We start from the raw sequence: 13,263 nt of genomic DNA, 5'->3' as shown, positions 1-13,263 counted from the left end.
CTCCAGATTTTAATAGCTGTTTTCCCTCCTTGTTGATGGAGCATTAAAACGGGTGAGTATGTAGCTAGGTAACAGTCGCTCGGCCCGTAATGGTGTTCACATGGACAGTGTTTTCCACTGGCTGGCACCACCCACATGGCCAGCAACCTCATCACCTCAGTCACCTCAGTTACTGTAGCCACAAGCACTGGGGTGGCTCATAGTCCACATTTAAAGGATCTTAAACGACTTAAACGATGTGACTTAAGGACTTAAACGATGTGATGAAACAGAGAGAAAAGACTCAGAGATTGCTGTCTTTCAAAGACACGCTCAGTAATTCTGTTAGTGGCTCTCTTGAGCTCTCTGCAGCACCACTGCCCTTTCTGTTTGTTTATTTGTTTATGATTGTACTGCTAATGCACTGCAGTAGCCGGCAATTTTGCAGGTAGCGTATAACTCAGCTATGTGTGAGTATTGTGATGCTTCAGAGGCAACAGGGGATGATGTGAACAATTCTGTGTGATCCTGTGTAGCTCAATAAATCCAGCTTGGTACTAACACTGCCAGGCTTAGGAGTTTGAGTCCTACTGTGGCTACCCATGCCACAAATGATACTGTTATCCAGTGTGGATAAAATTGTCTACCAAATAGCATATGTTAAATGATATTATAAACACCTTGCTTGTGGGCCGTAGTAGAAAATGAGCAAAGTAATTAGCATTCCTACACAATATACAATATATAGGAACTCTCCTTACTGAATTTGCATTTCACTTGCATGCATGCTAGCCATCAATAAAACAACAAAACCACTGAGATACTGTCAAAGCATTTGGAGGTTTGACTTGAAATAGAAATAGAAGATGTCCTCACTGGAGACTGAACACTGGGCATTTTGACTTTCCAAATTGTTTGCCTTTCAGGACAAAGTTAAAAACCTACCATGATGTGATTCCCATCTCCTGCCTCACTGAGTTCCCCAATGTGGTTCAGATGGCCAAGGTAGGCAATTCTAAACAAGCACAATGAATTCTCAAAAAATAGTTTGACTTTTTGGCATCTTATTGAACTGAAGAATATACTTTTTTAACTTTTAGCTTGTTTGTGAAGAAGTAAACGTGGACAGATTTTACCCCGTCCTCTACCCAAAGGTAAGCATTGATAGTCATTGTGAATTTTTGACTGCTGAATGAAATGGTATATCTCTGGTGCTACGCCTCATCCTGCTATCCACCAATACCCTCAAAGCTGCGTGGACCTGACTGAAATTTCCATCCTCTTGTCCTCAGGCATCAAGGCTCATTGTCACCTTTGATGAGCATGTGATCAGCAACAACTTCAAGTTTGGGGTGATTTATCAAAAGTTTGGCCAGGTGAGTGGCACTTCAGAGATACCGCTGTTAATCTTTCCCTTTGAGGTCCCGTGTCACTCTTCCAGGAAGTGTCCTTTACTTTCTTCTTGCAGACATCAGAGGAGGAACTGTTTGGCAACATGGAAGAAAGTCCTGCCTTTGTAGAGTTCTTGGAGTTTCTGGGCCACAAGATTGAGCTCCACGACTTTAAAGGGTTAGGATGCTTTATTTATTTATTTTATTTTTTGGTTTGTTTTCTCACAACCAGATTAAACACTGTTCTATTACTCTCAGTACAACTCTCCACCTCATGTCTGTCAGGGACAGGTCATCAATCATATTGCTATTGATCGGAGCCGACTTTAAACGAATCCCTGAAATAGTGCAGCAGTCATATCTTAAGCTTAGCCTATTAGAGTAGATTTGCGCTGGTTCTCTCGATTTAGAGCGCCCTGATATTTCTAGTGTCGCTGACATTGTGATTGAGTAGGCAGAAGAAGTGCCCTTGGCGTTCCCTCAGTGATGGATGAGAGCGTGGATGGAACGGGGGCTCTGAGAGCTTGCACTTATGTTCCACTCCTAACACTGCTGTGCTCATATCTCGTCTATTTTCTTCTGTTCTGTTCTGTTCTGTTCTCCTCTTCTCTTGTCTTCCCTTCCCCTCACTCATCTCCTTGCCTTTCCTCTGCACTTCTCTTTCTCTCTTATCCTTCCTTCTTCTCTCTCCTTTCCGCATCTTCTCTCTATTCCTCTCTTCTCTCCACTTGTCCTTTTCCTCTCCAGGTTTCGAGGCGGACTGGATGTCACTCACGGTCAGACGGGGACAGAATCCGTCTACACCAACTTCCACAACAAGGAGATTATGTTCCATGTGTCCACCAAGCTGCCATACACAGAGGGAGACTCACAGCAGGTACAGCGACATTCCAATATGTAAATCCCCATCATAATAATAATTTGTATTTTCAATGCATGTCTCTTACTAACTGATTTGTAAAGGTCTCTCCTTGTGACTCCTCCACGTGTCAAACCGAAACCTCTCTGGTGAATGGGTCAGAGGCTGTAAAATCGCGATGAAAGTCTTTTAAGCTAGCGCAGATGAAGCGAGACACAAATGATGCGCATCTCTAATTGACCTACATCTGAGGTGCAGGGTAAAAACTGAAGCCAGTACTGAACAAACGAAAACAAATATCCCAAAAAATGAATTTTGGTCCCAATAAGCTTTGCTCGTGCTATCTGAATTGTGTAGTACCCTTTACAAATTCAGTGTGCAGCCATTTGTTACGCAATCTACTTATCTCGCTCAGGTCTGTTGTCCTCATTTACCCTGCCGTGTCCCTGAGAGATGTTTGTTTTTGTTTTTAAAGGTTTTCCATCATCACTGCGATGTTCTCTCTAGGTTTGGTCACTAAGTTTGTGGCTGAAGACTTTCATCTTGTTTGTTCCATGCTGCAGTAAAATGCATTAGTCCTCAGCTGCTCTCCGCTGCCTCTCAGAGCAGTTTGACCTTTGTTACCTCAGTAACCTGCAGAGACGGCCCTTATTGCTGAGACATTGAGAGAAACAGAGAACATAAACAACACCCCCATGGGTTGATTCATAAGGGAACCAATGACAAGGAGGCAAGGTGCAACCACAATAACATGGCATCATTTCAGGAGAATTCATTTTTATTTATCCTTTATTTAGCCAGGAAGATCCCATTGAGATACAGGATCTCTTCTTCCAGGGAGTCCTAATGTAGCCTGATCTGATGTGATGTGATCTGATTCGAGCTGGTATACTGTGTTAACACATGCCAAGCCTCCCAGTCCGCGCACGGCACTTGCTGAGCTCATTTTTAAGTATCTAACTGTCCATGGCAAGTCTCTCATTTGGCAGTCCATCTGCACAGAGAAAGTGGGATGACTGTTGTTCGGCCATCTGGGCTCGGAAAGCCCCTGTGTGAGTAAATATTAAAGCTGACAGCTAATATGCTCAGGGATGGTGTAGTGGTTATAGTAGGACCCCTGACTCTCATATCATGTTTCCCTCGCAGCCTTCACTACTGTCTTATTAAGAAGAAAACTACTGGCACAGACTTTCCAAAAAAAACAAAAACAAAAGGAAAAGGGTTAGATTACACAGTGCTAAGTATGCATTCATTACCTGAAGTTTATCATTCAATATGTCTAAAATATAGAGGATATATAGAGGATCCTGCCTGTGCAAGTGTTATCACTTTGTCAACCAAGGACTTGCAATAATTTTAATTTCATGCTATCAGTTTTGTAAGAGCAGGCGTCACTTTTCTCAAATGGTGAATATTTCATTTTGGAACAGAGTTCTTTATTTATTTTACATACCACTCATAAATGCTGTAATAAATCCACGACTATCTTTCTGTTATAGGCCAATTAAGAGTATCTTTGATGACTCTGGACTTTAAATGTCACAGATGCAGAGATGGGTGTGAGACTTTTTTCCCTTTAAATTGATAAAAACCATTAGTCATTTGCTCAGTCATTCATTGAATAAATTTGGCAAATTTATTGCTGCTGTGACTTCAGCAAATTATGAAAAGCTGCCAGGGCCTGAAACAGATGGCTGATTGTTCTCATGCAAACAAACACAATGGCTTAACAGGCAGTGACTATAAAGTAATTGGGCAACTGACCGGAGAGGAATTATCTGTACAGCCTCAGTATAAATATTTCCTGTATTGTACTGTGCACACAATCGATCGTTCCTGAGACATTTTATTGGAGCACTAGTTAACACTGCAGTTAATATCTGTCTTCAACAGGTGCGAAGTAGCTTTGTTAAATACATCTCCGGTCTTATGATGGTGTGTTGAATAACATGATGACCGATAGAGGGGAATCAACACATGCTGCTGCAGAGCAGGTGTGAAGCTGTGGAGGCCTTTCACTCTGGAGGAAAATGGGAGCTGGTTCTATTTTTGCCTTGCTCTCTGCACTGAGAAAGCTCTTACTACGCATCTCTGTTTATCATCTGACTGCATCTGTTTGTAAAAACCGATAAAGCTTGTATCTGGAGTGATTGTATTTGGAATGATTTCGGTCACAATGTCTTCAAGACAAGGAAATGCAGTAAAGGGTTATCAGTGGCTTTCTATTGTTCTGGGATGAACAGAATTTCTTGTGACATTCCAACATCACTATTGCTTGATTTGCTGAAAGAGGACGAGATTTTGGGCCCGTATTTATCAAGCGTCTCAGACTAGGAAATTCATTCTAACTACCCCAAAATTCTCAATGACGCAAATTTGCTCCTAGTTCTTGGCAATGGAGTAAGAGCATGTGATCAACGCTCCTAACAAGGAAAAAAATCCTAGCTCCTCCAGTATTTAGGAGAGCTCAAGAGCAGTCCCAACCCGCTGAAGTTCCCAGCAAAAGGCAATGAGGCGACACCATGCATGCAGAGGAGGGATGTGTTGGTGATGGTTAACAATAAGCTTCTTAAAAGTTATCATTTGCATAAAAATGTAATACTTTTTGTGACTGACCTTGCCCAGGATGCCATCGCTCCATCCACAAAAAGAACCGGTGCTCTTCTTGCAGCTCTTACTCTTTTTGGCAACAGGGAAAATGCAGCTATGCAACACAGCCAACCATCTGTAGAGTCATAAACCACCAGATTCATTCATTTCCCCACCACTCAAAAGCCTGCCAAAGCTAGGTCCTAAATTATTATAGCCTAGTCATAGTCCCACTTAATGTATTGGGTCTTAAGATATGCTTAAATACAGCAATGGATCAACCTCAATTGTGTTACCTATTTAGAAACGCAGTTGAACTATGCTTTGTGTAGGCCTATAGGTCAATAAATAGGTTTGACATTTTATTGAGACTTATTTATCAGGTTTGACAATAGATTTTTTTTAGCCAGTAAGTACTTTGTTATATATACCTAGGAGTGGTGCTATGTTCTGCAACAAGGAATCTAGATATAGCTCTTTCAATGTGCTGAAACCTTAGCAACAACTATCAAGAAGAACTGCAAGACATCTTAATTTCAGTTTGCAGCTTAGAGTGTTGTAAAACCATAATGTCATACATTCTCAAGGGAGAAGTTGTACTTAATGAAAATGTGCGTAAGAAGCTGTCCAACTTTGAGCTGGGACTATTTTTAGTCCTACTCAAACTTTGGTCGGGCCTTGGGTGTGATTTTCTAACTGGTGATTTGAGATGTCTCCGCTCTCTGTTTTTCTTTTTTTTTTGTGCCGTCCAGCTGCAGAGGAAGAGGCACATAGGCAACGACATCGTGGCCATCGTGTTTCAGGAGGAGAACACGCCCTTTGTTCCGGACATGATCGCATCCAACTTCCTGCACGCCTATGTGGTGGTGCAGGTGGAGAACGCATGCTCAGACAACGTCATCTATAAGGTGGGTGCCAAGGACGAGAATATCAAGAAACTTTGACCCACGGTGACCCATAACCCTCATTTCAAATTCATTCACGCGTTCATTGTTCGGGACCTGATTGCTTTGCTTTGAGGTGTCTTTTAAAAGTGTCACCAGTGGATTTACGGTGTAGCGAGCGAGGTCAGGCTGTTGTCGTATGAACTCTCCTTTTTCTCCCTCAGGTGTCGGTGACGGCGCGAGATGATGTACCTTTCTTCGGGCCCGCTCTGCCAGACCCCGCCATCTTCAAAAAGGTCAGCGGTCATACAAATATACCGACTAGGGGCCCCTCACAAAGAGACATCGTAAAACTTTATTCACTCGGCCTTGGCTTCTCGCGTCTTTCCATCTCCCCCCTCCGCAGGGCCACGAGTTCCACGAGTTCCTCTTCACCAAGCTTATCAATGCGGAGTACGCCTGCTACAAGGCTGAGAAGTTCGCCAAGCTGGAGGTGAGAAGAGTGTCACGCAGCAAACTGCCATGGGGATGTGAATGATTATAATGTGTGTGTGCGCACATAAGCCTTTGTTTGCATACATGTGTGTATTCTCTGGGCTGTACCCCTCATAGAAAGTGACTGCAAGTGACAACATAACATTTATTACACCTCCCCTCCACCCTTCTCAAACAAGCACAATGGAAACAAGTCCTGGTGCTGATGTTTATGATCGCGATGCAGTACTGTTTTTGTCTTTATCGGTGCTGCTCGTGTTCCTAAATGTGAAAGCACATACTAATTTAATTAAATGTATTTATTTATTTATATAGTTTATTTGATAGGGACAATGCAAATTAACATAGTGCCACTTCAACTGGTTACAAACAAGTTGATGCAACTAATGTTCTGCGTACAGAGATTATAGTTATTGCTAGTTTCCAACTCCTGTCCATAGTTAGGCTTTTCTTAAGAGTAAAAGTAAGAAAATATCAAGGTTACATATAATGAAGCATAATTTAAAAAAGGAAAAAGGAAAAAAACAACAAATAACAATAAAATAATCAAGCCATCATTGATGAGATGATTAAAAATGCATACAGCTCTGATTTTGCTTCAGCCAGCCTTTAACATTTTTATTATTTATAAAAAACCTTAATGTCTTGGATTTCAGTTTGTAAGAATAAGCGCTAGTACCTGAGCAAACTGACTGTATGTTGTTGTTGTTGTTGTTGTTGTTGTTGTTGTCAGGAGCGTACGCGGTCGGCCCTGCTGGAGACGCTGTACGAGGAGCTGCACATCAACAGCCAGTCCATGATGGGCCTGGGCGGAGACGAGGATAAGCTGGAGAACGGGGGAGGAGGGGGAGGAGGCTTCTTTGAGTCCTTTAAGGTACAGCCCCGTCCCTCGTTTTGATGAGGGCGCGCCGCTAATCTGCAACTCCACATGCATGCGAGAGAATGATGACGACTGGGGGAAACTTTTGGGATGCTTTTTTTCTCCCCCCACTCTCTTGGCTGGGACTCTGGGTATTCACACATGAGAAACAAAGCATAGACAATTTGCTCTATCTCAAAGGGCCAGGCCTGTGGCATTTCGACGTTGAAGCTCTCCACGCTTGGCTGTGTGACTGTATCTTGCAGCTGGAGTCGGTGTGTGTTTGACATGATGGTGTGGTTTGAGAATGGGGACTGGGGAACGTCCCGTTGCGTGTGGAAGGCACTTTGCTCTGACTGCGAGTGCTCCATCAATGACCATTAGGGTGGTGGAGCGTGGCCCAGCCGCTGAGGCATGGCGGTGGGAGCTGTGATTGTGTGTGCCTGATGAACGATTTAATGACCCCTCATTAGGGAGCTGATGATACAGTTTGCATGGCTCCCCATGGGCACCGCTCCCTCGCTGTTTTTCTCCCCTCTCTCTGCGTCTCCAGCTGTCTGTTTCCCACTCCATCTTTTCTGCCCTTCTCTGGCTCTCCATTCAGATCTCGACCCTTCTCTCTCTCTCTCTCTCTCTCTCTCTCTCTCTCTCTCTCTCGATATAATTGTCTCCCCCCCAATCTCTTTCTGCCCCCCTCTCTCCACGCAATTCCTCTGTATGGATCTGCTGTATAATCCCATCTCCGCCTCTTCCTACCTACTTTCTCTACCTACTTTCTCTCTCTCTCTCTTTCTCACTCACACACACACACACCTCCACATAGTACCTCTATATGGATTTACCTTTGCTTTATAATCCCATCTGTGCCTCTTTTTACCTACTTTCTACCTGTGGAGATCTCTCTCTCTCTCTCTCTGTCTCTCTCTCTCTCACTCTCTCTCTCTCTCTCTCTCTCTCTCTCTCTCTTACAGTACCTCTGCATAGATTTACCCTTGCCCTCTAATCCCATCTCTCTCTCTCTCTCTGCCTCTGTCTACCTGTGGGGATTTTTGCTGTCTTGCTGTCTCTCTCACTTGCTCCTTTCTCTATTTCTCTTGGACTCCCTCACTCGCTCTCTCTCTCTCTCTCTTTCTTTCTCACCTCCACCTCCCATTGCACAATACCCCACGATGGATTTACTCTTGCCGCTTAATCCTAAATAGCTACTAAGGAGAGAGGAGACGTGCACTCATCCTCCTCCTCCTCCTCCACAAAGCCTGCACTCTCTCAGACCTTCTGTAAACCTCTGCCAAACACTGGGCTTAACCTCTGAAAAACATTCTCCCTCCTCCCAGTTGATCTGCACTGCCCCTAAGTGTTCAAAGAATAGTGCTGCATACACACAAGCATAACTAGTCCTGCATGCATATATACAAACACACAAGCACACACAAACATGAGCGCACGTGCACACACACATCTGTGTCCTCAGAGAATCGGCAAATTTATGCACCAGGAATATTCTTGTATACAAAGACTTCACCCAGGCTCAGAATCTAGTTAGGGTGTATGGTCAGTCTGGGTCAGCACCTATACTGAAATATATTATATATTATATATATTATACTGACATATGTTAAACAAAGTACCAAACATCCATGGGCCAATATGAGCAAATCTATTAAAAAAAGAAGACATTTTTCAATATCTTTGTCATTGTAGTGAAATTGAAATATTTGAGGTTAACACTAGTAACAGTGTAGTATTAGTAAAACATAAAGATATATTAATTGTTTTTTATCAACACATTTACTAATATGTACATATATGTCAAAAAAAATTACAAAATTGCCAAAATGCAAAATTTAAGCATATTTTGGGACTTTATTTGAACATACATTCACATATATGTGTGGTATTTTTTTGAAATATATGTCAGTGTGTTAGGTTTCCACATGGCATCAAAGTGGATCCACTGACAGTATTTCCTCGTTTCTCTCTGTAGCGGGTGATCCGCAGCAGAAGCCAGTCTATGGACGCCATGGGCCTCAGTAACAAGAAGTCACACACAGTCTCCACTAGTCACAGTGGCAGCTTTACCCACAATCCCGCAGAGAGCCCCAAAACCCCAGGGATAGTAAGTAGCCCCTTTTGGTTCACCTGAGGCCCATCTAACGTCACACATACTGTACATACACACAAACATGCACAAATGGATACGCACACACACCCACTTCTTCCCCTGTCCTTTCTCATAGACAGCACTTTAGCAATCTACTCCTATTTGTCTTTATCATCAAACCACTCACTTTCATTCCTGACATTTTTAATTCACTCTTGCTTTGTACTAAAGTAGCTTCTACTGATTGCCTGCTTCCATTTATTGCTTTGAGTGCTTTCAGTAAATTACAAATTAACAGCGCAAGTCATTCAACCTTTCATTCATTTCCCATCTGTTGTAAGCGAACCTTCAACATCACATGGTGTGACAAACACAAAACTAGGATGATGTTTGTGTTAAAAAATGTGTATCCATGGTGGAATGAATCCAAAGACTCCTCCTCAACACTATGTGCCAGATGTGCCAGATGTAGATGACTTTCTTTGTTTGTGAGCCCCAGTATAGCCTGTATCCTCTCGAGTGTTAAGGTGAGCTTAGTGTAGCTGCTGTTTGACTACCCAGATTCCCTCCCTCCTTACTGTTGCTTTGTCATGACTGTTTCCTCTTGTAAATGTTACAACTTCTCTACGCAGCCTTGTATAACATGTGCATGTTTGGCTGAAGAACAAGCACGGCACACGCCTCGAATACAAGGAGCACACTGTCCTGTTTTGCGGTGTCTCTTTTAGAGATGGGGTCAATTGTATTTCAGTTCTGCCAGCTCAGATTTCTCATTGACGATTCAAAAATGTTTTCGAAATTCATTACCGTTTGGAATTTGCTCATTGACAGGATTTTGAATTGGATCTAAATTAATCCCATCTCTAAAATGAGTAAAACCATATTCTAAAAGCTAACTTTTTTGGATTGTGTCAGCCCCCCCCCCCCCCCCCCCCCCCCCCCCCTGCCTTTTTCTCCTTCTGAATGCTTCACTAAACAGACCTGTATCCCTCAGGCCACAAACTGCCGACATGCCCGCTGCCTTGGTGGCACTCCGCCTCCTGCTGTACCCTCTTGTGTTGGACCCCAGCCTGCTTTTGCTCTAAACCGCTTCGCACTGTCTCCTCAATATGTCCTCTGTATTAAGTCGTGCTGCGAGCTCCTTTTCAAACTCTTTTGCACCTTACCGTTTAAATTCTCCGTGCTGTGTGCATGAGATCTTATGATGTGTTCTTTTTTTCCTTCCTCCCTTGCTTTTTCAATCTGTCTTCTCTCTCTCTCTCTCTCTCTCTCTCTCTCTCTCTCTCTCTCTCTCTCTCTCTCTCTCTGTGCTTTCTATGTCTTGTGTGGCTCAGTCATTGCTTGTCCCAGGGAAAAGTCCCAGTAAATATGGACGCCGAGGCAGTGCCATAGGGATAGGAACAATAGAAGAGGTTCATGTATAATTCTCCCTTCTTGTTTGCTGTTCCTGTCTCTAGTCTTTGCTGTTGTCTTTCCATAATGTAACATACTTGTCAAGTGTGCAGTTAGTCGTTACCCTGTTTTTGGTTTCAGATGTGCCTATTCATAGTGTTTCAGTTCCCATGGCTGTGAGAGGTTTTTAGATATTTAGCTCTTTTGGAGGTGCAATAAGTTGTCATGACGTTTGTTTAGGTATGATTTTTAAGGATAAATTCAGTTCATTCATTCACACCTAAACCATCTTATATCCATGTATTCGTGGCAAAAAGGGAATCATCCATCACACACTGAGGAGTGTCATAGCTCATTTTCCTCAGGATGCTATAAATCTGATACTTGACGTACTTGATTTATATGGTGTTACAAGGTAGATGACTTCATTGCTTCATTGTTGTGGAGTTTTATTGTTTCATGTTTCGCATTCCATTGCGTCCAGAGTCAGTGAGTCACGGATTCGTAAAACATGCTGCCAAACATGTTTCATCGCATTATCTCACTATTTATCTCACGCTCATATCACATCCAAAGTTCATTTTTAGATACCTTTCATTTCCAGTCGCCTACCTTGTCATCGTATATGATTATGCTGTGGTTTATAAATGGGTTTTACAGTCCCCAAGGTGTGTCTGACTTCCCTCTCCCCACTCACTGCTAGTCATTGATCATTCCTGGGAAAAGTCCAACCAGGAAAAAGTCTGGGCCCTTCAGCTCCCGCCGCAGCAGTGCCATTGGCATCGAGAACATCCAGGAGGTCCAGGAGAGAAGGTGAGAGGACGGAGCAGAACAAGAGCAGAGCAGAGAGAATACAGAATAGGGCGGTGGCAGATGGAAGTAGGAAATGAAAATGAGGAACTCAGCTATTGCAAGATTTACTGTAAGATACTGTATATTCTCTTGTTTCATGGTTATTTTGATTCAGAAGGCGGATGATCAGCGTCTTTTTATTTCCTTTGTCGCGGAGTGAAGTGGTGCTTTGGAGGTTCTTTCATTTAATAATAAATATTGTTAGGGTTTTACATGAATTCCAGATTGTAACATCTTCATAACAATGGAACAAGAGCTTCATAAAAACCATAACAGCTACATGCATGCATGAATATCCTGATTCAATCCTTCAGTGTTCATTTGGTGGTCATGTAATACTTGTGGAGCAGTGTGTCACTTTACTGAGCAACAATGTCAGAAATAAAAATCTTCACAGCAATTGCAAAGTAGCGGCACCCTCTCCTCCCCACACTTGCTAGTTAGTGATACAAGTGCCACATCACTATTATGAAGCTCGTGTCCAAGTGCTATGAATGTGTCATAAACATTCATGAAATGTCCGTCCAAAACAAAATCATTGTTATTGGTGAATGAGCCCATTTTGATGCCTCCATCTCTACCCTTCTGTCCTGAAGCCGGGAGGTGTCCCCCAGCACCCAGAGGACCCCGGACAGCTACATCTCACAGGAAAACAAATCAGAGAACTCCTCCAGTCACAGTTCTCCAGAGGTGCCTATCACTAAGAATAGGTGACTATTGTTTGAATTCAATTTCTAATACTATACCATTGTCATTAGATATGGACAACAACAGTTAGCTATTATGACGCTGTGGCACTATTTATCCCTTTTTTATTCCCTAATTGTCACTTTTGAGAGACAGCAAGTGAATGTATTGTAAATAGAGTGTGTTTGTGCGGTCAGAGTGACCCAGGTGTGTAGTTCGGCCATGTGTTGCAGGGCTCCGTCCATCCCCGAGGCTCAGGACCTTTCCCGCTCCTCCTCCAATGCCAGCAGCTTCGCCAGCGTCGTGGAGGAGCACGACGAGCATGAGGCCATGGACGAGTATGACACTGGACTGGTGGGTGAAGACGGGGGTCGGCGGCGGGGGCACATAACGAAAGTGCATGTGTCACTTTGCATGTTGTAACTCAAGATAGGAGACGCTTGGTGACGGCTGGTGACGTCTTTGTTTTTCTATTAGCATTTTTCTAGCTTTCCCTCCGGAAAAAATAAAGTTTGGTTAGAGCTTTGAGCTGTGAACAAGACAAACATGGGATATGAGATTGCAATGATTTGATGGTTAGCATAATAGAACACCACATCTCCAGTTATGACAGGTGTCTCCAAAATGTATTTAGACATACACAGTGATATATTAATTTTCTAATGCATTGCTTTCATTTACACCAAAAAATAATCACAGTAAACAGCAAAATTAAACCAAATGGATTGGCACAGCATGGCTGCACAGTGAAGCTGTGATTGTCCCCTGATAACTTGTCCTTATTATACCTTGTAAGTTTAAAAAAAAAAGGAAGATATTTCTGACTTTTTGAATGCCTGCTACAGGAAAGTCTATCTTCTGCTGGGACACCACACAAGAGGGACTCATTTGTGTACGGCTCCTGGGTGGAGGACAGTGTGTGCAGCACCAGCCAGGGAAGCTCTCCAGGTGAGGTCAGGAGAAAGAGTCTTGTTTTACTGGGGCAGTGGTAGCCTGAGGGTTTGAGAAGCAGGCAAGTTACCAGAAAGTCGCCATTTCACATCTCCAGAGCAGCTGAGGATATCTGGACGGGAAAGATTAAAGAGTAACACTCTTCCCTTCCTCAAAAACTAATATCCAAGTGGCCTTGAGCAAAGGCACTTTGCCCTCGGCTGCACCAGTAGAGCTCAGCGCCA

General features: G+C 43.2%; 1 protein-coding gene across 3 annotated transcripts in view; it reads left to right on the top strand.

Annotated features, from left to right (window-relative positions):
• The window catches only part of rap1gapb (RAP1 GTPase activating protein b), a 62,204-nt gene that overhangs the window by 45,904 nt on the left and 3,037 nt on the right, over nt 1-13,263 (top strand). For 2 of the 3 annotated variants that reach the window (XM_071903933.2, XM_078283363.1), the window contains 14 exons: nt 906-984; nt 1,080-1,133; nt 1,272-1,355; nt 1,448-1,548; nt 2,118-2,247; nt 5,571-5,726; nt 5,927-5,998; nt 6,109-6,195; nt 6,931-7,071; nt 9,041-9,172; nt 11,253-11,362; nt 11,998-12,111; nt 12,304-12,442; nt 12,934-13,036. In XM_071903933.2, the coding sequence (XP_071760034.1) occupies nt 906-984; nt 1,080-1,133; nt 1,272-1,355; nt 1,448-1,548; nt 2,118-2,247; nt 5,571-5,726; nt 5,927-5,998; nt 6,109-6,195; nt 6,931-7,071; nt 9,041-9,172; nt 11,253-11,362; nt 11,998-12,111; nt 12,304-12,442; nt 12,934-13,036 (1,502 nt within the window). The remainder of the gene's footprint in view (nt 1-905; nt 985-1,079; nt 1,134-1,271; nt 1,356-1,447; nt 1,549-2,117; nt 2,248-5,570; nt 5,727-5,926; nt 5,999-6,108; nt 6,196-6,930; nt 7,072-9,040; nt 9,173-11,252; nt 11,363-11,997; nt 12,112-12,303; nt 12,443-12,933; nt 13,037-13,263) is intronic. The other variant, XM_078283362.1, reaches the window with a different exon arrangement.

This window comes from Centroberyx gerrardi, chromosome 5, assembly GCF_048128805.1.
Source record: "Centroberyx gerrardi isolate f3 chromosome 5, fCenGer3.hap1.cur.20231027, whole genome shotgun sequence".
Taxonomy (NCBI): domain Eukaryota; kingdom Metazoa; phylum Chordata; class Actinopteri; order Beryciformes; family Berycidae; genus Centroberyx; species Centroberyx gerrardi.
This window is presented reverse-complemented; position numbering and strand designations above follow the sequence as displayed.